This window comes from Lupinus angustifolius, chromosome LG09, assembly GCF_001865875.1.
Source record: "Lupinus angustifolius cultivar Tanjil chromosome LG09, LupAngTanjil_v1.0, whole genome shotgun sequence".
Classification (NCBI taxonomy): Eukaryota; Viridiplantae; Streptophyta; class Magnoliopsida; order Fabales; family Fabaceae; genus Lupinus; species Lupinus angustifolius.
In genome coordinates, this window is record NC_032017.1 from 14,525,494 (window position 1) to 14,553,158 (window position 27,665).

At 31.4% G+C, this 27,665-nt stretch overlaps 2 protein-coding genes across 2 annotated transcripts; one reads left to right on the forward strand and one right to left on the reverse strand.

Annotated features, from left to right (window-relative positions):
* On the forward strand, window positions 849-6,308 carry LOC109356062 (probable WRKY transcription factor 57). Its single transcript, XM_019599392.1, has 3 exons — window positions 849-1,446; window positions 4,131-4,274; window positions 5,828-6,308. Exons 1-3 carry the CDS (start codon window positions 1,067-1,069, stop codon window positions 6,192-6,194), a joined length of 891 nt encoding a protein of 296 aa, XP_019454937.1. The 5' UTR covers window positions 849-1,066; the 3' UTR covers window positions 6,195-6,308.
* LOC109355996 lies at window positions 19,769-22,066 on the reverse strand. Its single transcript, XM_019599310.1, has one exon. The coding sequence runs from the start codon at window positions 21,583-21,585 to the stop codon at window positions 20,026-20,028; it is 1,560 nt and encodes a 519-aa protein (XP_019454855.1). The 5' UTR covers window positions 21,586-22,066; the 3' UTR covers window positions 19,769-20,025.

Here is a 27,665-nt window from a genome sequence, read left to right on the forward strand (position 1 = left end):
TTTATAAATCTTTTTTAGATGAGTTTTGTTTAATAAATCCTTTTACAAAATTTTAATCATAGATTTTGTTGAAATTATTTTTAAAAATATTATTTCTTAGAAATTTTATTACAAAAAAAGTTATTTTTTTAAATAATACATGTTTCTTTATTTTTAAGTAGGAATTGAATTTAAGTCTTATCGAAAAATCAGACCAACAAATAAATATCAATCAACACACCTTACCTCATTAATTGAATAGTCTCATTTAAGCTAATCATACTTTTGAGAATCCAAATTCATTAAATTTGAATGTGATTTTAGATTAATTCTCCTAAAATGTCAAGTATTTAAGTATTGAACAAGAACACAACACTATGATCATCATTAAAAATAAGAATGGACATACAATATCTCATGGACTATATTTTTTTTCAAATTTTATTTTGTTCATTTTAGAAGATGTCATCCAAATTTTCTATTGAATTAAAATTTATTTTTATGAAAGAATTGTGTTAACAAGTATTGTAGAAACAAGTTTTTAAGGAATATAAAATAAGTCTAACATTTTGTTTAAATTAACATTTCACTATACAACATTTTCATTTTACTTAGTAAATAGTGTCCTAAAAACACTTGTTAATATTTCTCTCAACAATATATATTTATTTAAACACCATAGTATAATTGAATTAGTGACAGCAAAAAGATAATAAGTCCAAAATAATATACTCTATTCCAACCCATTAAAAAATAATATTTAAAAGTTATAAAAATATAAATATTGTTAAAATTTGAAATTAATCAATAATTTTCACTCTCTCTCTCCCTATTGTACTGTATATTGATGAGACAACCCTTTCAAACTCTTTCATAAACTTCAAAAACTAACGCGTCCCTTCTTCCTCATCACCAACACATAATAAACCCTAATTTTCTCTCTCCTCTCTCCCTCGCTTTCTTTGTCTCTCTCTCTCTCTCTTCGTTTTCCCTCAAAATCATTCACTTTCCTGGAAATCACTTTGGTTTCAAAAAACCAGATTGAACGAATCCTTTTTCATATATAATTCACGCATACACTCCATGTATGGAAGAAAATAAAGATAAAGCACCGCGAGCACCTTTCGATCCTGAAACAACCGCTGAGTTCGCCGGCGATTCGAGCTGGCCACTCGGCGTCGATGACTCCGACGGTTCTTATTTCTACTCTGGCGACAGGGACAGAAGCATACTGAGCGAGTTCGGATGGAACATCGACCCGGTTCAAATGAACCGGATCGGATCAGACACAGACGGTCTGTGGCTTCCGGTTCACTCTGCGTTCTCCGGTTCGGTTGAACCTGTTGATACGGCTGCTGTGGCAGCTACATCGTCGAGGTCGAATAACCAGTCGGTGTCTACGAGCTCCAGCGAGGATCCGCCGGAGAAATCCACCGTCTTTGACGAGAAACCGCCGTCTGAGATTCCGTGAGTTGGTGAAAACGAATTATATAAAACTTGCTTCACTGCTTTCAACTTTGCTCTACTTGTGTTGTGTGTAAGTGTTATGCGTGTTTCTCCATGTGGTTAATTCGTAAATAATAAAAACTACAAGGGTATAAATGGAATAAAAATAACTGAATTTCACATTCAAGCAAACAAAATCGAATCAAGTTGTGGTTTGTTTGTTAGTAATTTAGTATGGTATCGAATTCCATTCCATTTCTAACTCCTTCAGGTTCAGTGCACTTATCTGTGTCCGTACAATCAGGAATCTTCCTAATCAGAGAGTTTTCTATTTTTTATTTATTTTTTGGTAAGTGTGTTTTTTGTAAATTTAGAAAATTCATGGCTAAAAAAATAAAAATTGGAGTGAAAAGGAAAATTTGCCTTTTCGGGTATTTGAAGTTTCAGCGCACGAGCAACGCCGTTATTGCGGCGAGAATGGCGCGCTCAAAGCCACACAGTTTCTTTTCTGCTTTACAATTATTAGTAGAACGATAATGATGATAATAAATTTGTGGTTTTCATTATTTACGCATTATTATTGTCATTATTATACACAATCTTATGATAAAAGTTGTACTATTATTTTAAGAGAAAATAGGTCATGCATTAATAATATTTTTACAGTGTCAATTTATTTTTCAATCTAGAATTCATTAGTATGACTATTGATTCCTAAATAAAAAGAACCCATATGTAAATAACGTAAAAAACTTTATGTTGTTTATACAAATATTATTTACTATTATTCTTTTTTCACGAGTTAAAGATTAGTGACTACTAAATATAAATATTCCATTTCAGTGGATGATGTGTCGTAAAATTACTGACATACAAATATTAGACTCTTAGTTTAATTGAATAATAATGGCAACATAAAAAGTATAGGATATTAATCAGATTGATTGGGCTCCACTTTTCTTTTTGTTAAGTTTTTCTCTTAAATAAGATGATATACTTGCAAATGCTGCTTTTGAGTTTTCTGCATTAATAAGAATCTAACCACTTGCAGCTTTTTTGTTCAAATTATGGGTCATTTTTACATTCCAATGCATAACAGCGTTTCTACTTTTTAGGTACGATGCTTATTCATTTTACTGCTATATGATAACATCGGCATTAACTGGCATTTTCTTCTCGTAATTATTGGGCATGCATTAGATTTGAATGCAAGTTACTCAGTGACATAATGTTTCTTACCCTAAATGAATTATTGCATGTTTTCGTTCTCAGGCCAGTCTCTCAACTTTTTTATTCTTTTTTCCTCTTGTTTTCTTTCTTTTTTTGTGGTTCATTTTTTAATGCTTCTTTTTTTCCTTATCTGAATAAAAGAATATTAATTTTCATTTAGGGCCTTAGTTTGAGTGTATGAAGGTGTTGTATTTCTTGGCTATGGGATGACTAGCTAGCTAGCATGCAGAACTTTCAATGTGGCCTTTTTTAGTTAACAAATATGTCTGCGGTTGCTTTCTTTTCTTTTAATTTTTTATGCAAAAAAATTGAATAGTGCTGATTTAAAATTTTGGCCTGGTGTAAAGTAATGTTGTGAAACCTGAGCAGGACGTCAAATCGGAAGCGATCTCATACTAGGTTTAACAGGTTAAACTGTTTGGTTTGACGATTTTATACATAATTAATACTTTTTATTTATAGATATATAATTATATATAAATGTAAAATTTTATATAATTAATAATCATATATAATTACATTGAAGTAATATCTCTTTATCTTTTTTTGGACTGAAGTGAAACAAAAGACTAAAGTAGTGTTCCATTTTTAGATTTTTAAGTGAACCATCCGATTTACTTTCCGAGTTAATTTAGTTTAATCAGGTTTAACACGATCAGACCGGAATTTCTCCGGTTCAAAACGGTCCAATCCTCACTCAGTTAAGACGGTAAATCAAAGTTGTTTTCAAGTCCGGTCAACAATCAGACTGTCTAGTACAATCTGATTTCCACAACACTGGTATAAAGTGAGGCTTGTAATTAACTATCATTAAAATATTTGAGGACACTTATCTTTTTTTTCCATTATATTAGTTGATGCTAACCTACAAAGTCTACTTAAGTTTGTTATCCACCATAATTATTTGAGAGTTATGCCAACACATAATGACACTTGTAATAAATGGCAATAACTCAATGCTTTTTATTTTCTATTCCATCCTCTTAGTATGGTGTGAACAAGGATTATCTTTATTAATGGAGAAACAATTATTTGTTTTTCGTATTTTCAATAGCAAACATGATATTTTATTATATATAAAAGGATAAAAATGTCTTTACATGTTACTTTTTCTTTTGTTTTTATAGTATTTGTCTTATCTCTTCATTAATTTGGAAGAGATTATTGTTGTCTTAAGTTCAATGTCTACCACATGGTATTTGCTTCATCTTATGTCCTCATAGAATTCATTTAAATCCAAGAATAATGTGAACATTGTCTATCTTAATTAAGGGTAGTTGTTCTAACTAATGCTCCCAAACATGTCTATGTGCTTATTCTTGCTATTTTCAAATACAATTGTGTTGTGTATGATCGATAACTTGTAGCAATACATCTGTCTCTGGTTTAGGTTAATGAGATCACTTTTCTTGTTATTTTAATATTCCGTATGCTATTTTTATATCTTGATAAACAGTATGTGCCATATTTTGTAGGAGTAAAAGTAAAAAGAAGGGGCAAAAGCGTATAAGGCAGCCACGGTTTGCATTTATGACCAAGAGTGATGTTGATCATCTTGAAGATGGCTACAGATGGAGGAAGTATGGTCAGAAAGCAGTTAAAAATAGTCCATTTCCTAGGTGTATATCTTCCTTCTCATCAAATTTTAACCTTTCATTATATTACCAATCAGATTATAAAAATAAAAGGAGTATTAAGAGAATAAATAATACTCTTAACCACATTCACAAAGTTTAACAAACAGAAAGACATTTAGATGGGTTTAACACTCATTCCTAATAAGAAAATTTAAAATTCTTACAACAAACACTTAGAAAGTTCCAAGAATGTAAAAAGAACTCTCCACTATTATAACATCAGTTTTGCTAATATATCTTTATTAAAAACATAAAATTGGTTCTCCTAATAAAATATATCACTAAAAACATCTTATTACATTCAGTTCCTTAATCATTACTTTCACACATTATATATTTGCTAAGAGACATGGACACTAGACGAGATACAAGATAATCATACATACACAATATTCAAAACATAAGACACTGCATTCATATAATATATATAGGGGAAGAAAATTAAATATGACAAACATGATAAAAGGTCTAAATTGGGAGTTAAATTTTGTATATTCGCATTCTTTAAATAGTTCTCCAAGCTTTCTAATTTACACATGATATTGAGTTAAAAAAATTACCAAGAGACTACAATATAATCATTATGTCTCACTGCAACAAGATAAAATGAATTATATGCTTCCTATTCATGTACATGGTAGGGTTCCACTTACTCCAAAAATAAGTGGAAAAAATTTACTCTACATCTTAGTCATTCATTCTAAGAAAATTAAATGATTTAAATTAGTAAGTGAATCTTAATCATTAAATTTTCCTAAAATGTGGAGTAGTTTTTTTCCACTTACTCTTGAGTAAGTGGATCCCCCATCTCCAACACTACTACTATAGGAAGACTTTTGACTTCTCTAATTGTTTTTTAAAATGTTGATTTTTATTTGTTATTTTTTTTATAATCAGGATTTCCTTCGAGTGTTAATCCCAGCTGGAAATGTCAGTTATAGTGTCTAAGCTAATAAAAGTTATTTTTTAATTAGACACTATTAGTAAGTTGTTCGACTTATTAGAATGCATGTCGCATCTATTTCTTAAATATTCTTTACTTAGGATTGTGCATGGAAAACAAAATGGAAGGGAGAACGTGGAAATGAAATATTTGAAACAGGATAATAGTGTGTGGTCTCCGAAAATCCATGTTTTTATTTTATTTATGGTTTTAAAAAATTATATAGGAATATGACAATTTTCTTTACGTGTATTTACTATCAAGGGTATTAGAGAGTTGAAAACTAATCCACTTTAGGACAAAGATTACCAATGTATTTTGTCTCTAGTAAAAAAAAATTCATATACATATCAACATCAAACCAAATTTTACAATCACTAACAAAAACAAAAGCATAAGATCAAAGTAGAGAATGATTTCCTGAACCAAATAGGCTCTTATATAACATGTGAGGTATATTTTTTGTGTCAAGTATATATTAGCAACCTCTCAAATTTATAAAAGTGATATAAACCTCTTTACATGTAGTATAAATTATAGTTATTGTAGATAAACAGCTAATTATTGTGATGAATCTGTATTTCAAATGCAGGAGCTACTATCGTTGCACAAACATCAAATGCATGGTGAAGAAAAGGGTTGAGCGTTCATCAGAGGACCCAACTATTGTTATTACTACATATGAAGGGCAACACTGTCATCACACAGTTGGTTTTCCACGAGGAGGAATCACTAGTCATGAATCAGCTTTTCCCAGTGTCCACTTGGTTCCTTCAATATCACATATATATTATCCTATTCAGATGCCAATAGAGTATAATGCTACTCTTACAAGTATTTCTCAGGCTTCCCAAACACAAGATGAAGAAGCTGGAGGATCCAACACTGGAGGATCCAACACTCCCATGGATGAAGGACTACTAGGAGACATTGTACCGCCTGGAATGCGCAACAGATGAGGGAAATATTTTATGGTATATCCAACTTTATTTATCTTTTCAACTTTTACATCATCTATAGGGAAATTAAAACACAAAAACTGCATAACCATTAAACTCGACAGAACTAAAATTTCGGCGATTTAGTTTTAAAATATGAACAATTGAAATGGAAAATGATTATATAGTCTAGTCTCAATGATTTCAACAGCATCTACACTATTGGTAATGTATTTAGAGCTTAAATTAAATGTATTTCTTCAAAATCCTAAAGTATATAAGGTTAAAATCATTGGTTTGAGATCATATAATAATTTATTAGGTTGAAAAATATTTAGCATTTTTATATGGCCTTGCAAACTGATTTGTTATTGAAGCTTTATGTGTGGATTTCAGAGATTGGAAACTGAACAATGTGTGGAAACAACTAGTTTTTTGTGAACCTATTAAAAAATGTTTTTGTAACATATTTATATATATGTTTGGAGTTTGTGTGGAGAAAATAGCATTATGTATAGTTGTTTGATTCTTTAAGAATCATGTATCATAAACTAACTTTTAATCTTAAATGAATATATAGTTCTAGGAACCAAGTTTTTTATTTTAACAATTTATATATGTAAATATATTTTCAGTTGAGTTGCTTCCCATTTACCACATATAAAAAAACTATTCGAGAAAAAATATATTTTTATAACTTTATATTTAAAAGAAATTAATTTCTTAATGTAGATTAGGAAAACCTACAATACCAAGAGAAAAAAGAAGAAGAAATTATTCATATATTTTTATCTAATAGTGAAAATCTCGGGTTGACAATATTCGTGTGTTAAATTACCCCATATTCCACTGACAAGGATACTCTCTCCCAAGAAATTCATGTACCCATGTACCAAGCCAATAAAATCTCATAGAATATCGTACAAATATTAATTTATATTATTATAAATTTTACTTTTAATCAAATAAAATTTTGTGATTGGATGGGGATACAAATGGGACATGTACCATCCCATATTCCACCACTAGTAAAAGTAAACCTAGTGTATATCCATACAGTTATAGCATTATTTATGGGTAGGTAAGGTAATCTGTTCTTCTAGCTTCCTTAAGATACTTGTGGTGCATCACTACCAAACCAGCATCATGCATATCTCTCGGTGGCTACAAAATTCTTTGGTACTACTATTACTAAAGATCTTGTGTCAGTGGACTATAGCTTACTAATACCCACTTATATGGTGCTGTCTTCTTTAGCACTTAGAAATCTCTCTTAGGCTAAAGTGCTATAATAGGGGGCAACTTTTAAGAATTTAGAGAAAACGTTCTTCATATGACTGATTTTACATGTGATACTTTAAAACCTTACAGAGTGAACTTTTCTTTTCTTTAAAAGGATGAAAGTGGCTTCCGATCTCTTTAGTGCTCATGGGAGACATATCATAAAAGCTCATTTATATCCTAATATGTGAGATTCTCTTTTATATTTGTATAAGAATTTATATAGTTATATTCTGTTGTTTACTTCACCCTATCATATGTCTTAAGAATCCAGTAAAGAGAAGAAATAAAGAAATTGAGAATCCAGAGGAAGAAGATATCTAGCTTTTTGTTATTGATCATGAATTAATTCTGCACAATGGCAAAATGCAGAATATATACATCTAATGAGGATTAATAGTTACTTAATCAACCAATTAAGTAAAGGTAAAAAAGTAAAATACAAACGACAAACCCAACTACCATAACTATACAATAATCCATATAGTAGTGTATATTGTTGAAATACATACAACACTGTATATAGCCATATATTTAACTGTCTCCTCAAGTTGGAGAAATTCAATACTAGAGCACATATAGCATTGGGAAAGAAGATCCAAAAGTTGAACCCAATCTGTGAAACTTCCATCACATGTAGGCAACTAATAAGCAATGGATGATCTTGCACTGTGAATATCACTATGTGAAATACAATATAGCTTCTATTTCCACAAGAAGTTGAAGCAAGAAAAGCACATTTTATAGTAACTGGTCAAGATGATGATGTTGCTGTAGTTCAAAGGTTACAAAGAGAAGAGTTTATGCAGGCTTTGAGGGGAACAAGCCAAGAACAACAAACAAGTAGAGCATTCATTCTCCTTATCTTTTAGCAAGGGCAAATGTGAGAGTCATATCTCTTTATTTAAGAGATAGAAGAAAATATAGTACATGAAATTATCAAGGTTGTGCTAAGAGAATTAATAGGTGAATTCTTAGAAGAAAATAAGTTGAAAGTAATATATTGTTCATCAAGAACCAACACAACATGAAGAAGATTAAATAATCAAAATGATATTATTGTTCAAGAATACCATTTTGGTTTCTTGACCAAGAGAGAAATAAGAGCATTTTTTTGCTCAAGAATAATAAGAGAGAATTTAGAGAAATATAAGCAATTTATGCTTCAAGAATATAAGAGAATAATATGATGAAATATGAACAATTTTTGCTCAAGAATAACTATAAAAAAATTGAGAAAAATATAGAATGGTTTATTGAGCCTTCACTGTTTGAATGAGCTATGGAGTCATGGTGGTGATGATCATTCTTATTGTTCTGAAGTTATATATCAGCACGTGTATATGCATGAGGATCCAGAAAGTCCTGTCGAATCAAGTAGAGACTCAATGCAAGATCTTGAGGAAACAAAACTGATATTGCAGGAAAAAGGAGCAGCTTCTAACAAAACTGAAAGAACAATTAGCCTCATCTCATCAAGATTCTTAAAACTTTTCCTTGTACCCGTTCTTCAGTAAAGGAAGCTTTTGGTTTGGTATAATTTGCTTGACACCAACCAAGAAACCACATATAACCATGAAATCCAAAATGGAAAGTAAATATGGCACAATATGATCCAAGATAAAACAAATAGAATAAATGCAAAGCTAACCATTGTTTCAGCATAATGTATTTGGACATTTTTCTTATCTACGGAAACACATCACTTGTAACATAAATTTCTAAAACAATTGATCCAACACCAGTGAACATGTAGATTGCCTTCAATTTCAACTTGATCTTTTGATCTGGCCATAAGTGAGTCTGTAGCAGAGCTTTCCTTTTGAGTAGCTCTGATACCATCTTAAGAATTCAGCAAAGAGAAGAATAAAGAAATTGAGAGAGTCAAGAGGAAGAAGATATTTAGTTTTTTATTATTGATCATTAATTAATTCTGCACAATGGCAAAGTGCAGAATATTTACATCTAATGAAGATTGGTAGTTACTTAATCAACCAATTAAGTAAAGGTAAAAAAAGTAAAATACAAACCACAAACATAACTACCATAACAATAATGACACAAACTGTGCCCACACAATAGTGCATACTGCTGCAATACATGTGTAGCCATATATTTAACAATATGCATTAAGAGTGCCATCCAATGGCCTACGTAGAGGGAGACTAATGCCTCTTAGGGTTAGTTTGGGAGTTAGATTTTGGAGGGGAAGAGAGAGAAAGAAAAAGCTTGGGAGCCACGAAATACACTTGTGAGATGACTCTCAAACCTTCCATTTCCCTTCCTTCCTCTCCAAAATCCAACTCCCAAACTAACCCTTAAGGTCTTGAGATTATAGAAATAATTTACATTTATGAACAAAATCATTTTATACACAAAAACAAGAATCAATCCCCTTGTATTATATTTAAGAAACCAATTATTTTCTAAGGCTAAAATAGCTATCAATCTATCATACTTGTTTTCCCCCTTTTAATGTCTTTTAAGAATGAATTGATATAAATGGTTAAAAAATGTTTTCATTAATATCGACCCCATAGATGTATTGAAGGTGACACCCATTTTATTAGATAATGATAAGATGGTGTATATTTTAGTTCATTGTTTAATCCTTTTTGAACTTCAGATTTGTCCAAAAAAATTCCTTTATGAACTTTAGACTTTTAGCTGAAAAAGTTAGTTGTGCATCACTGGTAACTCAATAAGAAGGCCAACTACAGGACCAGTAATCTGAATTAAAAGCAATGGCACTAGGAACCAACTGGAAAAGGGGGGCTCATCTTGAAGAACACCTAATAATGAGAGGTATACCACATACAATTCAGGAAGAACACCATCCAATTCAAACTCAGGCAGAGGGAACTACGGATCAAGCAATAGAGGAACATGGACAAGACCTTCAAGCACTGGCAAATTCTGCACTCATTGCAAGAGGACAGGCCACACCATAGAAACGTGTTATAAGACCCATGGATTCCCTGCTAATTTCCCATCAAGCAGAGCTGAACAAGCTAATTGCATCTCTGCGAGCAACACTGAGCAAGACATGGAGCAAAAGAGTAATAACAATGAGACAGTCTTTGGCCTGAGCCAAGAACAATTCAAAGGCCTTGTCAACATGCCACAACCAAGTGGGACGATTTCTGCAAAAGATACATCAAATGTCCTCTCTGCTAGCACCACTGGTCCAACCCTGCACGATGAATGCAGTAAAGGTACCCCTAAACTCATATATCAATATACTACTTGGATTGTGGACAGTGGTGCCACTGATCATATTGCCTCTTCCTTATCCTTATTTACATCTTTCAAGATTGTTAAACCAATAAATGTTAAGCTGCCTAATGATTCTCAACTCATCACACACATTTCAGGCACTGTTCCAATAAACCAAGACTTAATACTTCAAGATGTGCTATATCTACCCAGCTTCAATTATAATTTGCTCTCTATACTTAAACTAACCTCACAATTGCCCTATGTCCTAACATTTGATGACTTGTTTTGCAAGATCCAGGAAAGACAATCTTTAAGGATGATTGGTATAGCTAGCTTATCACATGGACTTTATGTCATGAAGAGCACCATGCAGACACATGCCCTTAATACTGTTAAAAGTGACTCTTCTATACTATGGCACCTTAGACTGGCACATGCCTCTGAGTCTTGTATGCACACTATTAAAAGCAGCTTTCCTAAAATTAATTTTAATATGAAACACCCTTGTGATACATGCCACTTTGCTAAGTAGAAGAAATTAGCTTTTCCTATTAGTGATATACATTCTATGCGAATCTTTGATTTAATTCATGTGGATATTTGGGGACCAATTGCTATTTTTTTTGTTCATAATGATAGATATTTCTTGACTATTGTGGATGATCATTCTAGGTATACCTGGATTTTTTGTTTAAAGTCTAAAGGGGAAGCCTCAAAAACTCTCCAAGACTTCATTATCCTAAGAGAGACCCAATTTTTCATAAAGGTTAAGGCCATAAGGAGTGACAACGAAGGAGAATTCTCCATACCCAAATTTTATTCAGCAAGAGGCATAAAGCACCAAACCTCTTGCAGATACACACCTCAGCAAAACAATGTGGTGGAAAGAAAGCACCAACGCATGTTGAATGTAGCCAGAGTCCTTCTCACTCAAAGCCAAGTTCCTAAACTATATATGCCCTATGCCATAAGACATGCAACCTATATCATCAACTTACTCCCTACACATGTCTTGCAAAACCATTCCCCTCATGAAAAACTATACAACCAGAAACCTCAATTGAACCAGTTAAAGGTATTTGGCTCTCTCTACTTCACTAGCACCCTAGCCCATTTTAGAAGCAAGCTTGACCCAAGAGCCACCAAATGTGTTTTCCTAGATTACAAAGAGGACACCAAAGGTTACATAGTCCTACATCTCAACTCCAGATCCTTAGAAGTAAGCAGAGATGTCATCTTTTATGAACTAATCTTCCCATACAAAGACCAACCTCATAATACTTTTCAAGCTAAAGATCTAGGACCCCTTATATACTTTCTTGGTTTTGAAATTGCTAGAACTAACAAGGGTATCTCCATAAATTAAAGAAAATATGCCCTGAAAATTGTTTCTAATGCATGTCTTTTAGGTTACAAACCAGCCCCAACTCCAATGCTACATGACACTCACTTATCCCAAGATTCAAGCACACCTTACCACGATGCTTCTGCATACAGAAGAATGATTGGTAGATTAATCTACCTCACCAATACAAGGCCATATATCTCCTTTGCTGTTAACCAGCTGGCCCAATTCATGGCATCACCAACTACTATGCATCATGCTGCTGCCATCAGAGTAATCAAATACATCAAATGTATACCTGCTCTAGGCGTATTCTACTCAGCATCCTCCACCTTACACATCAAAGCCTATAGTGACAGTGATTGGGCATCATGCCCTGAGACAAGGAAGTCTGTTTCAGGATATTGCATCTACTTAGGCAACTCCCTTGATCTCCTAGAAATCCTAGAAGCAGAAAACCATGTCTAGAAGCTCCTGTGAAGCAGAATATAGAGCAATGGCTCTGACAACATGTGAAATCAAATGGTCGAACTATATCTTAGCTGATCTGCATCTCCAACCATCACAAACAGCAAGCCCTTATTGTGACAACCAATCTACTTTACACATTGCCTCAAATCCCGTTTTTCATGAAAGGACCAAACACATCGACATGAACTACCACACTATCAGAGAACAACACGGCAGAGGCCTCATCAAACTCCTTCTTGTTCCTTCTCAACTACAACTAGCTGATGCCTTAACCAAACCCCTTGGCAACAAAGAATACACCTATATCCACCTTAAGCTTGGTCTCATAAACATATGTGCCCCAGCTTGTGTGTGTGTGTGTGGGGGGGGGATGTATTAGACCAAACATCACAACTTAACCGAGGATCACACTTAAACCTGACCGAGATTCCCATATCAGACACGCACCAGCAATACACCAACCTGACCATGAAACCCGCATCAGCCTCGCACCAGCGACACACCAACCTGACCGAGAAACACGCATCAGCCACGCCCCAGCAATGCACAAATCTGATCGAGCACTCTGCATCAACCACGCACCAACAGCGCACAAATCTGATCGAGCACTCTGCATCAGCCACGTACCAGCAACACACCAATCTGACCGAGCACTCTGCATTAGCAACAAACCAAGGGCGCACCAACCTTACCAAGCACTCTACATCAGCAACACACTAAGCACCCACCAACCTGACCGAGCAAGGCACCACAGAAGACGCACCAATCAACGTGCACCAAGGCAAACCACTCAACCAAGTTGGCGCACCAGATTACCAACTTGACCCATACACCCCAATTACTTGAGCTACAAGTTACCTTACACTTCTACCCTTTTCTCCCCCTTTAAAAGATAGTTAATTCTGTTAATTCTATTGTAAGTTAGTTAGCTTCCATAGGCTACATATAGAGCTTTTCCTTCATTCATAAATACATAGAATATCACTCTTTTGTATTAGCTTATTCTCAATAAAGAAATAGAGCTATTGTTCACTCTTTTACTGTCTCAATCTCTTCCCCATCTGATCAGGGGAACCAAACCCGTCTTCTTTCATTTTCTGTTAGTTAGGTCATGGGTCTTTTGGCTTCTAGCATATGAAAGGGAGAAGAGAAGGAAAAAACAATTTTTAGATATCATCACTATACCAGGTTGATAGGTGCTGCTGGTGTTCCTCTAAATTTTGGTGTTTTGGTCTTGGTTTTCTTTTCTCAGTGATGTATTAATCTGTAGATTGTATTAGACTTATGTATCAAGGTTAATATAAGTACTTTATGATGTATATAAGTTAGAGTACCTGATCTTGTTATAAAAAAAGTACATATATAGCAAATATTGTTGGGTACGTGATGAACAAGGATTCAGAAGTGGGGAGAGGAGTGTTCTTCTTTAGAACTTGTACTCATTGTTTTGTTGGTAGGCAGCATAGAGTTTCATTTCATAATACTAATCCTCATAGAATATCAAATATTGTTGATTTAGTTCACACTAATGTTTGCACGATCAATTTTAAACCACTTGGTGGTGCTATATATTTTGTTACTTTTATTGATGACCACTCTAAAGTGTTGGCTTTTGCTTTGAAATCTGAAGACCATATACTAGTTGTCTTTAGAGACTTTCATGAAAGTGTTGAAACAGAAAGGGGAAGGAAGCTGAAATGTATTCAAGCTGATAATGATGGTGAATATATGGGTCCATTTAGGAGTATTGCAGGTAACATGAAATTAGGCCTAAGTAGAAGAAATAGTTAGAGTGGAGGATTTAAGAGTGGAGAAATAAGGAAGTTGATGGTTCAAATATGATCTATTACTAACATTTGATTATAAAAATTATTCAAAAGACAATTTGTAAGACGTTTCAGCATAACGAAGTGGTAGAGAGAATGAATTGTACCATTAATGACAGAATTGTGTGCATGCTCTCTCATGCAAAATTGGATAGTGTTTTGAATAAAGCAATGAGAACTGAAGTGGATTTGATCAACCTTTGTCTTGCCGTTTCGTTTGAGTTAGAGAGATGTTCTAGACAGAGTATGAAAAGGGAAAGATATCTCTTATAATCATATGAGAGTGTTTGGTTACAAGACTTTTGTTCATATTTCAATAGATGAGAGGTCTAAGTTTGATAGGAAATTCACCCTTTGTCATAATCATTAGCATCCTTCTACCACTAAATTGTGAATTTTCTTTGACCAACATGTAACCATAAGTGACATACTCTGAGCATCATTGCTACAGGAACCCTTCAACCATAGTCATTGAGAGCATTCTAAGACCATGAGTTGGACCAAGTAAGAAACCACATAAATGACCTTCAAATAACATATTGGCAAAAACATTAATGCCTTTATTAACTTCATGTGTGAATCCACTTTTATGATTCTCAAATTATATTCCTTATATGTGAGACTTAGGTTAGACATATTTGGAATTATATCAATCTCTTTCCCACATATGAGTCCTCCATAAAACACTATACTCGCCTCATATGAAAGCCTTTTGAGTATTCAACTAAGTCATTAATTAAGAGCCTATTTCAGCTCTACATCAACTCATGCTTTTCTAATACTTATATCAGTGTCTTTCATCATCTACATTGGAACTTGGAAGACACCGTCTAGGGCCTTCACATTTTAAGAAAGAATTTACCTACATGGGCCCATTAATTACTATCTAGTCTCCATATTCATCACAACCAAATCATTGACTTTAATTTAATACCAATTGTTAATATAGGTGAGCATAAACAATAGACATATCTTCGAGACATGATATTCTTTCATTAGCCAACTGATAAATCACGTAAAAGAATTTAATAGTGTCTACCTACTTATATCATTATCATTTTCTTATTAGTGCATGACATAATGTGGAATATGGTTTAGGACAACGTATCATTATTTTAATTTTGCCACACACAATGCCAAATGTCCAAAAAAAAAAACATATTTTCTTCATCCATTTTGAGTGGATCTTTAACCATTTAAAAATTTTAATCTCAGACAATTGAGTAATCTTAGTAACTTATTTATGATTAATTTGAGCATACCCCCTTTTATTTTTTAAAGCAATAAATGAGCCCATACAAATCTGTAATGAATTGAAATTTTATTCGCATAAAATAATAAATTGTTTCTTACTCAGTTCATGGTTAGTGCAAACATTTGTGAACATCTTGCTTGTATAGTTGCTGATACAAGTAACTGCTGTATAGAAAATTTTGACTGTAGTTCAATGGACATATAATAAGTTCTCTAAGAGTGTGTTTGAAAGATCCTATAATTTTTTAAATGAAAATAAGCTTATGTAAACATTTTATAAAAATATTATGTAAACTCTTACTAACTAATTTTAATAGGATTTAATATGTATACACTGACAGTAATACAAATTAATGGTGAATAATATGCTGACAATATAAAAAACTTTACACTGTCAATGCACAGATTTTAAACTCATTTTAATATACATGTTTAAGAAGAGAGTTTAATCAAATCGTATAGCCAAACACATTGTAAAAGGAGTATCACACACTAATCACCACCTAGGTTGTGTTTGGCTCCAATATCTGATTTTTTTTAAACAGATACAATAAATTGAATCCAATTCCAACCAAAGATAAATTTATCTTTATTTGAATTGAATGATTTTTTTTCCTTAGAACCTATTCAAATCGATAATTTCTGATTCCTTACTCACTTAGCGGTTTAACTATTTTGTATCCCCACGTGGAACGGATCACTTCAAGCCCATATACTTCCTAAATTCAAATCTTGTATATCAAAAGTTTTAATGTCTCTATACCAACTTAATGATATTTTGTCAAATACCTAAATGTATTAATATGACAATTTGAAAAATTAAATGTGATGTGTTATTTATTATTAGACAAAATTATATTAGGTTGGTATAAGGACATCGAAAACTTTTAATAAAGGGGATTTGTTTTCATACTTGGCATGTAGCAAGGAAGCTCTGAATATGGTTCCAATTGACCTAATCACCTCAAAACATTTTTAATTATGGAATTCCATTGAGTTGTATTATATGCAACCTATATATATCTTTGAGAAATGGGCTCCATGTATTATCACATATAAACTCATTTCTACTTTTATTTAATCAATCATCAATTGGTGAGTCTCTATGACCAATTGTATAACCAAACTTCATTAAATATTGGAGAATGTTAACAAGTGGTACGGGGACATTGTTTAAGGAAGGTGAAAAGTAATTTTGTATTGGAAAATGACGTGTATCATTTAACAAAATATATTACTTGAGTAGTGAGTCTTACCGATAGTTTTATAGTAGATATATATACCAATAATATAAGAGTTTTTTATACTATCATTATATTAGTTATTATTCATTTTAATTATTATTCACTCTTAAATAAAATTAATACAAATAAATAATACATAATATATAAATTGTATATAAATTTTTATATTATCTATATATAAATATTACACTCTAGTTCCAATTGTACAGGATACATGATTATATAAGTATCAGGTATAGTCTCACAGTTTACAACGCTTTTAACTACAGTCTTATGGCATCAAAGCTAATTTTATGCAAGAGAGCCTATTTAAATTTCCCAAATACTTCTTTTTAACCAAATTCCTTTGGGTATCTCTGCATACTTGATAGATTTTTAGAGTGTAGTTTTGCAAGTGGGCATAATTATTAATTTTATTATAAAATTTACATAGATGTGAGTAATGAATGTGTTTATTTACATTATGTATTAGGATTTAATATGTATATATTATATTGTCATCAAATCAATAACTATTGATATATTAACCATAATTAACTTTCAAATAAAAGTAACACAAATTAATGATGGGTGACATACTGATAGCATAAATTTTTTTACCCGGTGAATAAATTTTAAACTATATATTATATACAAAACTAGTGACCTAGCTATAATTTCATAACATAAATGGGAAATATTATTTCTTCCAAAACCGAGGGATACCCTTCTTTATAAAAAAAACAGTAAAAAGTAGCAATCACCCCAGCTTGTTGAAAAAATGCAAAATGAAATGAAAGAGAAATAATAAAAATTGAAAAAATACACATTCATTGTGAACTAACAACTCATCTTCAGCCTCAAAAGTATGCACATACCGTGTGACCTTTTCTTCATGAGACATTAACACTGAGATAATGCTTTTTCTACAAATGGGTTACTCACACATGCTCCACTCATCTTATATCAGCACTGAAAATTGTTCCATTTAGAAGAATCAATTGTTCTAATCCTGATTCCAAAGTGTGAATTTTTGATAACTTAAGTCAATTAATTGAATAAATTAAGAAAGCAAAATGGCTTTGTGATTTGTGATGCTGGCCAAGATAATCTAGACCGTCACTATTCACATTTTTGTCCTAGCTAAGCAAGAACAAAGTCAGAAAAATTGCAAGCTTAGCATTTATTTTGTGGAATAGAGACAACACTTGTCCTTCATTAAAAACATCATATATGAGTCTGAACTACAAGCAGTGTTATTCTTCATCTTCATTTTCACATAGCAAAACCAGAAATCTGACCAATTTTTTCAGTACTTTTTTTCCATTTCAAACTAACTACGAATAAAATATTACAAATGCGTGTATGACCAAAAATTGCCAAACCAAGAAGAATTTTGTTTCATGACTTTCACCATTTAATTGAATTTCTCAATTGATGTAAAAGAGCATAAAATTTTCTACCCATCTCTTAATTAATCATCAATCAATTAGCACAATTAAGGCACACTTTTATGGTTATTTCCCAGCAATGATTCCATAGCCCAAATGAGCATATAATTCTGTTGGTATACATTTTTTATTCTTCTTGAGTGCCTAAGGATTCTACCTTATTGAGCCCACATGTGACCAAGAACTAATAGCATAGAAGTGGTCCTCTCATGAGTGAAAATTTGAATATAGGTAACAATATATTTAAAGGAATTGGCATGAAGAAAAAAGTATTCAAATTCTCATGCTATAAAGAACTATGTGTTAGAAAGGTACATATGGGGCAATTATAACATTTGCTACCTTAACTGGTAGGCAACCTTACAACTACCTCAACCCACAATTTTTTCCTTCTTCAATAATAAAGAATCTTGTTTCCTCATAGTTCTATAAACTATCTTCAACCTCAAGAATAATCTAACATCCACCTTGTACTTTTTCTTTAGGTATAACCATTGATATCTATCTCTTCCTCCTATAGATAATGAACTAATTTTTGTTGAGATGTGTGACTGCTTCTCCCAATAAATATTTTATTTTTTATTTTTTATTTTTTTGATCATTTTGGGATCCAGCAAGGCCTTACTAACAAAACGTTGGTTTAGTGGTATAAGGTCTCACTCGACCCCAGTAGACCAAAAAGTTAATTTAATTCTTATAAACATTGGAAGATTCAACCATGTACCTTGAAACTGGTTAATTCTTTAGTCATGAGATCATGGGATAATTATACTAAAAAAACAGCTTACACCTTTTCAAATCAAAAGGATTAGGATTAGTTAAACAGAAAAAATATTTGTGAGTGAACCAAGCAGCCTCTTCTTCTATTAGAGGCTGCATATATCACGGGCATGATGAGTTGACCATAGTGCTCAACTCTATCAATGTTAAAGGACTTTAAGGCACTACACTTAGGCACGACACATTTTACTGTAGCTAAGTTTAAAATATAAATTGTGTACTTATCTTTAAGAATTCCACTACCTTTAACATTTGGACTTGCTTCTCCCACCTCCAAGGACTACTCTTTATTGTTTTTAACATAAATCATAGCACTCTTGAAAGGTTGTGGTTCCTCGCCTTTCTTTAGATCAAACATACGTAACAAAAAAGCAAGCTTTGATTACAGTTGGAGGGAGAGAAACTAGAATCTTTGTTACATAATCATGCCTCCTAAAAGACAAATCACAACTTGCAAAAGTAACTGAGATTTGGACCTTGATTTCTAAACTATATTTCATTAAAAATATGGTTCAGTGTACGAGACTCTCCCACCTAATATAGGTCAGAGAATGATATATTATTATTCAAGAAAATTGTTGTATACTTATCTCATGGATAATGTGTATTAGCAATCAATTAGTGAAGCTATGTTTTGTACATTCACAAAGGTGGGTGAAAATTTGCTAGACAATATGAATGAAGTAAACTTAACATTTGCAACAAAGGAATATAATTCATAAGATTAAAGTTGTACTTGGATAAATGAAGAAGAAACAAAAAAAAAACAATTTTGAGACTACCAAATTGTCATGCTCCACAAACATGATAGGAAAACAACTACCTGCCCCTCCCAAATAATGGATCTAAGACCTTAACAACAAAATTCAATTACCCAATTGTCTCTACATTGATAATGCTTTCATCATAGAGATAAAAGACAAGTTTCTGAGTTCCAGACATATTCAACTACCTTAACAGAAGATGCATCAAAATGGTGCAAAACCAAGGATCATCATTTTCCTATTCATCAACTGGAGCAGGTAGATTGAGATCAATTAAGCAAGGAGCTGGAGCAGCACCAGCTGGCCTAATCACAAGGGTGTTTTCTTCAGAACCTCCAACAAAATGGGACCTTTTGTGACCTCCTAAGGCTTGGCCTGACTTGAAAATTCTGTTGCAGATTGGACACTCATGTTCCTTGATTTTCTTTGACTTCAGCTTCTTCTTCTTGTTCTTCCCCTTGCTGGACTTTTTCCCATTGAGGGCCTTAATTTTGTGAGACTTTGCAGCAGTATAGGAATCACTGTCGGAGCTGTTTTCGTCACTCTCGTATGCCGAATCATCTTCATAAACATTTTGTATTTCAGTGTTCAAGGACTCATACTTCAACCCTTTTCTACCATGCTTATACATTTCATCATTGTTGAAACCATTTGCAACATTCTTTGAACCAAGAGAATCATAGATAAGTCTCTTCTTTGAATCAGACCTCATTGTAGCTCCATCTTCTCTGCCATTTTCCAAATCCTCATGCACTAATTTCTTAAATTCAGTGCTTATGCTTCTTCCTCTGCTAAACTCCTTGCTCAATTCAACATCATAGTCCTCAAACCCAGCCATGTCTACCACTTTAGAAGACTGAACTTGAGTCCTAAAAAATCCACCATTTGAATCAGCTGAGTCTATCTTTTTAGGACCATAACTGAAGTAACCCGAATCTGAATTATCGTAATCAGAACCAATCTCAGCAGACTTCAACTTCTTACCATTTTGCAGCTTCTTATCCACAAATTCATAAGCATTAGGCACAGAATTCTTACCATTTTTTATAGTGAACTTTGTATTAGGAGAAGGTGATTTTGCCTCTACAACAATAGAATTGTTGTCAGAAGACTCAGCAAACAAACCAAAACGACCACTATAGTATCTAGTGTCTTTGGACAACATCATTAAACACCTAGCAACCTCTTCTTGTTCCTGCTCAACCTCTGATACAGGAGAAGATCCATTTGCCAAAGAAGAAGAAAGGTGATTATTGTTGTTGTTGTTGTTGCTATTGTCCTTGAACCTCATTCTCTTGGATCTCCTTGGAGCAGAATTGGTCTCAGTATCAGATTCACTATCCAAAACCAATTTCTGCTTCTCTTTCTCTGAGTGACAAGCCATGTGACCACAAAGAGCTTTCAATGATGGGAAACCTTTCCCACATTCTTTGCAGAACTTGTCAAGTTGTTGCTGCACATTATTAGTGCCATTGGAATGCACAAACCTCATTGTTTTCTTGGGGTTCTCTCTCAAGCCATAAGTGAGGTTCCCATCAGCACCATCACCATCATCACCATCACCATACCCTAATGAATCTCTCTTCTTCTTTCTCATAGCATCAAACTTGAGCATGGCAGCATTGTTTCTCTCTTCATTGGCTTGAACTGAATGTTCATTCATATGTATCCTAATGTGTCCACCCAATGATTTTCCACAAGGGAACCTCTTGCTACAATACTTGCACACAAACTTCCTCTCCTCCATTGATTGATGATTAATTGATCTATATGAATCTGATCCAAATGTATATAACATAAAAAAAAACAAGATCAACAAACTATAACACTTACCTCTAAAATCTTCAAGGACTAGACACTTTCCATGATCATGTTCCAAAAGAGGATGAGAGAGAGAAATAGGGGTAAATGACAAAATTCAGATCAAGTTCAGGAAACAGATCACGAAGCTTTATGATCAGAAGAGAATCAAAGAGTTCAGATGTGATAGTTCTATAAGTACAAGATTAGACCCACACAAAAGGCACAAGTACATGAGAAGAGATACCCATTAATTCTCGTTTCCCAAGCTTAAATTTTAGCAATGGAAAAGAAGAAAAGATCAAATTTTGAAAAGATGGGTTGCTACTAATCGCAGGTTTGAACAGACCCAGAAGAACAATCAGAGGAAACTATGACCTTTTCTCTTTCTCTCTTGTTGGTAGTGTTTCAGTTGGAGCAGAATTCCATGCATGGATGAAAATATAATAGAATGATGTGTGAAAAAATAAAATAAATAAATGAATAAGAAAAGGGATAAAGAATATTAGATACGTGTAGCATATCAATTTCATTAGTTGAATTTTATATATTATTTTACAATTTATTATATATCCTCATAAATAAATTAATAATAACAAATAATTTTTATTCACAATAATAAATATTATTTTTATTTTTATTTGAGTTACATAACATACTCAAACTTTCATATTTTATAATAATAAATGATTTCTCTTTCTTTCTATATTTTGGAGTCACAATTTCTTATAAGAATAAGCATAAGAATGTTCTTATAAGGATAAAGAGGGTTGCTAAGAAATAAAAATACCATATTAATAAATTTGTGAAAAATGTTCTTATTTTAATAAGAATATCATAAGAATGTATGAATGAAGATCCTCTAAGTATATGGAGAGTTTTAAATTTGGTTTCACTAAAGATATATGCTAATAAATTAGTGTGTTGGGAATTGTCAAAACTGCATCATGACAACTAGTATTGCATTAGGTTTTTTCGTATTATCAATATTTTAGAAATATATGCTACGGTTGATTAAATTGGAGAAAAAAAGAATTTACCCATAATATTTAAAAAAGTAATACAAATGAATAATAAATAGTATAACTGATTATATATAAATTTTTATATTAATAGTGAATAAATATTACATTTTTAAATGATCTATGACGTTAATAACCAGATATGAGTATATGACAAACCAGGACCTGAAACAGCCAAACTATGCCTTAAAGTGGCTTGCTTCTGGGCTCAAACAAGTGAAAGGTCAGAATCTCCAACCGTTACTGGTTGGAGTTGAACTCCTTCATTTGCACCGATAAATTATAATAGTCTACTGCTAATCATTTCAATCATATTTTTACTAATAATATTATATCTTCCTACTATATTATCATATCATATGACATATGTAATTTCTTTGTAGGTAATAGAATAAGTAGGAGAAATATCATTTTCTTATTTTTATTGTTGATTTGAAAAAATTATTAATTTTAAGGTATTAATGCATTACCAATATAATAATGATGCATTAACCTTATACCATATAATAATTTCTACATTTATACTTCCACTAAAAATGATGTATGGACTGTGTATGAGTTTTATATATCGTCATTGCATTATTTACTATTCATACTTAATTATCATTGATTCTTTGGAAAAAATAATTCAAATGAATGATGAATGATATATTGTATATAAATCTTTACACTGATAATGCATAAATATTATTACACTTTATATTTATTTGCATTTATGATATTTATTTAATGCAACCTTGGTTGTTTTAGTACCCACTTTTAATTTTCTTATATCTTCTCCATATTCCTTTTGGCCACCTTCATGCTCCTTTCTCTAATTTTTGGTAAGTAGAGATTTCCATTCCATATTTTCGTGTCAAAAAAAGTATATGGAAAAGGCATGGAAATTATATTTTAAAATGATCATACATTGTGTATGTTATATTTTAATGGATTGAATATGCCCTTATCATGAATCCTATTTTAGTATTTGATGACTTTACTTAATTGTAAATATATTCGTTTTAATATAATCATATTCCTGAAATATGCTCCTACCAGATTAATTTATGATTATCCAAGATTTATTTCTATGTATGCAAAAGTGATACACATCTGAAAAATCATTACTTGATACTGGTCTCTAATCAAATGCCAAATGTTAAATAGGAGAAGATCCTGAAATCATAATCTTGAAATCATATCCTGTTTTTTGCCCACGGTATTTTGACTAAGAAATATTAGTATAATCCACATTTAATTTTTATTCATTTCTTTGGTAGATCAAAGGGGGTAAATCCACCTTTTTAAAACATTCTTTTTTTAAAATAACTATTAATGATCACCAAGGTATAGAATAGTTGTTCGATAAATGTATTCCTTAAGCATATAATGTTAGGAATTTGATATTTGTATAAAAAATATATTATTGATAGAAACATAACTCGCTTTTGTGGTACTTGCATTCTAACACTGTATTTTCATTATTAATAATTAATTCATCAAACATTTAAAGAAAAGGTTAGGTAAGTTTTCACACCTCTTTGAATTTACTTGTTGTTTAACCCTTATGTCTTATTTTCTTTCTTTTTAAAAGTTTTCATTTTAAAATATATTATAAAAAAATAATAACACATATATCAAAGTCAAATAATAGTAAATTTAAATAGATAAATTATCTCATTAAATGAGAGAATACTAATTTTCTATCGTTAATTAGGTTTCCATGATATTATTGTTCCACATTCCATGAGGTAAATGCTTCAAAAAAACAAAAGAAAATATAGTTTCCACAAATATATCTATCCTTTACTTATAATAAAATTATATTTTTATCACTACAAATAAGTGTAAAAATATACACTTGTCTCTTTATTATTGGAGAAAATCCTTATTCTCCATGTTATAAAGGAAATTAGTGTAATATTACTTTATACTTTAATTTTTGTTCATCACGTTATATTACAAAATTGGCCCCTCCATTTACCATTCTCTAAATACGTGTCCTGATTATATAACTTATCAACTCATATAACCATGGACTCACATTCATTATCTTAATCTAATACATGCAACAACAGTTACTCCCAATAATAAAAATAAAAATAGTACTCGAAAGCTTTAAAAGGACAGTGAAGGTGGTGTAAAACACTAAGGTTATTGTTTAGTGACTATTACCTCATATAGATAAAAGGTTGTATATGTCTACTCTCTCCAGACATGCACTGCACCACCCTTTTTAGGGTTAAAAAGATGTATTATATACTTGCATGGCTCATTTTAATTAATATATTTAGCTCAATCATTGTCCCTATATGAGTTCAAGACAATTTTTCTTAGAGCAAAGAGCAGAGACAAGTCGGCAACACATATTACCTATATGAAGGCAAGAAAATGTGGGGGTTGCTTAATCCAGCACCATTAGAGTTTATTGAACAATGTTGTTTCAGAAAATGCCAAATATTTGATGGATTATGCTTGGTACCCTGAATGTGCATAACTGCCCTTAGATTAAGTCAACTTACTATTGTAGAAATGTGCTTTGCTTGCCACATGATTTTTCTTCTCATCGAATATTTACTTTGGCATCTAGCACCACTATTTGGCCTTCATTTTCTGAACCGATTGTGTTTGGGTTAATTGTGTAAAATAGTAAAATATATTATGTTAAGTAAAACACGGGTCTATCTCTTTATACGTGAGAAAAAAATCATATTTAGATTGTTTAAAAAAGTGATTAGCTTTATTATTAAAGATTTTAGCTAAAGCAAAAGTTATTTATATTTGGTTAAAATAAAAATTGAATCTATATCTAACTGAAAGACTACTCATACTAATTAGAATGAAGAAATATCATTTGTCTCAAGAAAATTTTGTCTTCTTATAATTAAACTTATAAATAATATAAAAATGTTAATTTATATTTTTATATATTTTCTTTTAATTAAATTACAAATTTTAATAGGACTAAGACAGAATCTATGATAAGAGTTTGACATATAATCTTCCTTCCAAATCAGAAGTTTGTTGAAGTAGGTTATGATTATAATAAAAAAATCTGTTTATATCGAGCTTCTATTTTTTTCTTGGATAGATATGTTTTTTTTTTCCTTCTATTATCCAAACATCAAAATATCTTTTAAACGATTTATTTTTAATTTTTTTTTTGTAAAGAAACAGTCTGTGATATATGACTAAAGAATTAGTTGTGTATTTAGAGAATAAGCGTTGTTGATACCTGATTTAAAATTATAATGCTTTATCCTCTTGTTACTAATTCTTGGTAGTGACAAAGAAAGTGACACATGTTACCTGTAAATAAATCACTAATAAATAAAATATTATCTTGTGATATATGTCAATTTTTATAGATAGAAGAATTAATGTGATGATTTAGTAAGAGAATATATCATTTTCCAATTTAAAAATGTAAATGCAAATGCAAATGCAAATGTTTGATGAGAATCCATAGGTTAGTTATGGAGTGTGATATATTAATGAGAGGGTATCCACTTACTCCATATCTTATTCATAAATTTTAGGAAAATCTAATAATTTAGATCTACTCACTAATTCAAATTATTTGATTTATCTAAAATTGATAACTAAAATGAAAATTAAGTTTTTTAAATCTTATCCCTATATTAATTGATAAGAATATTCAAAGGTCAAAGATAGAAGCATATGGCCGAGTATGGGTGGAAAATGAATTTTGGATTAATTTACATTTTTATTTTAATGGTGAATTTGGATTTTAATCGTAACGAATGGATTTCAATTTTGATGGTAATGTAAGAATGGAAGATAATTTAATAATTTATATAAATTTATCAAATTATATTTTAAATATTCAATTCATCCATATTCATATTTAATGGTTCAATATGTCCATAGATTCACTTTAAATGAATATTTATTTTATTTTGAATCGAAACTAAAATCATTTTTTGTGTGGGAAGAAAATCATCTTTTTAAATTTACTATTTCAATAAAAGTATAAAAACATTTAAATAAACATTATTTAAAAAATAATTTTTTTAAAAGATCAATTTTTAAAATCATTTTTAATAAAGTGCTTTGTGATTTTTTTAGTAGGCACTTTCTTTATAAAATGTAACTTTTTAAACTTTTAAAAAATTAAGTTTTTGTCCACATTCTACAAGTATATGACGATTAAATTTTATATGTAAAGTTTTTAATGAATATTTATTATGTTATATGTTTAAAATAAATTTTTAATATTAATCATATTTGATGATTGATTTCACTATCATGTGAGCAAGTACTATTAAATATAGGCAAGTATGAGAATTTAATATAAAAATCAAAGTAAAAATATGAGAAACACATACAAGAAAACAAGATACAACGAATTTTGAATTGAGAATAACACTGGATTGATCTCACCATCATCTGAATTGCTATTAAAAATGTTTTCTTAATATTGGAGCATTATAAAAGGAAGATACAATGTGTTCCAACCTATAGGGTCAAACACACCAACATGAGTAGCCGACAAAGTTAATTGATCGCCCAATATGGAAAAACTAGAAACAAGAGACCTAAGAACCGATCTAAGCTTTAGGACCCATACCCGATAAGATCAAGGGACATGTTTTGCATAATATCATTGTTCTAACTCTTATCACATTGGCTATAGTATTCTTTCATGAGTTGGTAGAAAAATATATAAGTAAGTTTGACATTATATCTTAACCTAAAATTGTAAGACATTAAGTTTATGAGTTCATCCACTTGAATGTTGTCAACTCATTTGTTTCTACATAATATGAGACTTGTTCTTCACTCTTGGAATACATGTTGCTTTAGTACTCTGTTGAGTCATCAAACCATTGGTTCTGATACCACTTGTTGGGAGACCTTCATCCATAGATTACAATATTTTTATGAACGCTAAGTAAAAAAACATATAAGTGAGTTTGACATTGCATCTTGATCCAAAACCTTAAGATCTTAGGTATATAGCTTCATTCACTTCTATACTCTTCAACTCATTCACTTCTATAGTGTATACAATGTGGTATTTTTTTTTCCACACTTGAAATATCCAACATTC

Bases quoted from the DNA above. Each gene is read 5' to 3' on its own strand.
- LOC109356062 (XM_019599392.1), top strand. From the start codon at position 1,067: ATGGAAGAAAATAAAGATAAAGCACCGCGAGCACCTTTCGATCCTGAA. The intron at 1,447-4,130 runs GTGAGTTGGTGA...CATATTTTGTAG, and splicing joins AAACCGCCGTCTGAGATTCC to GAGTAAAAGTAAAAAGAAGG. The intron at 4,275-5,827 runs GTGTATATCTTC...TTTCAAATGCAG, and splicing joins AAAAATAGTCCATTTCCTAG to GAGCTACTATCGTTGCACAA.
- LOC109355996 (XM_019599310.1), bottom strand. From the start codon at position 21,585: ATGTTATATACATTTGGATCAGATTCATATAGATCAATTAATCATCAA.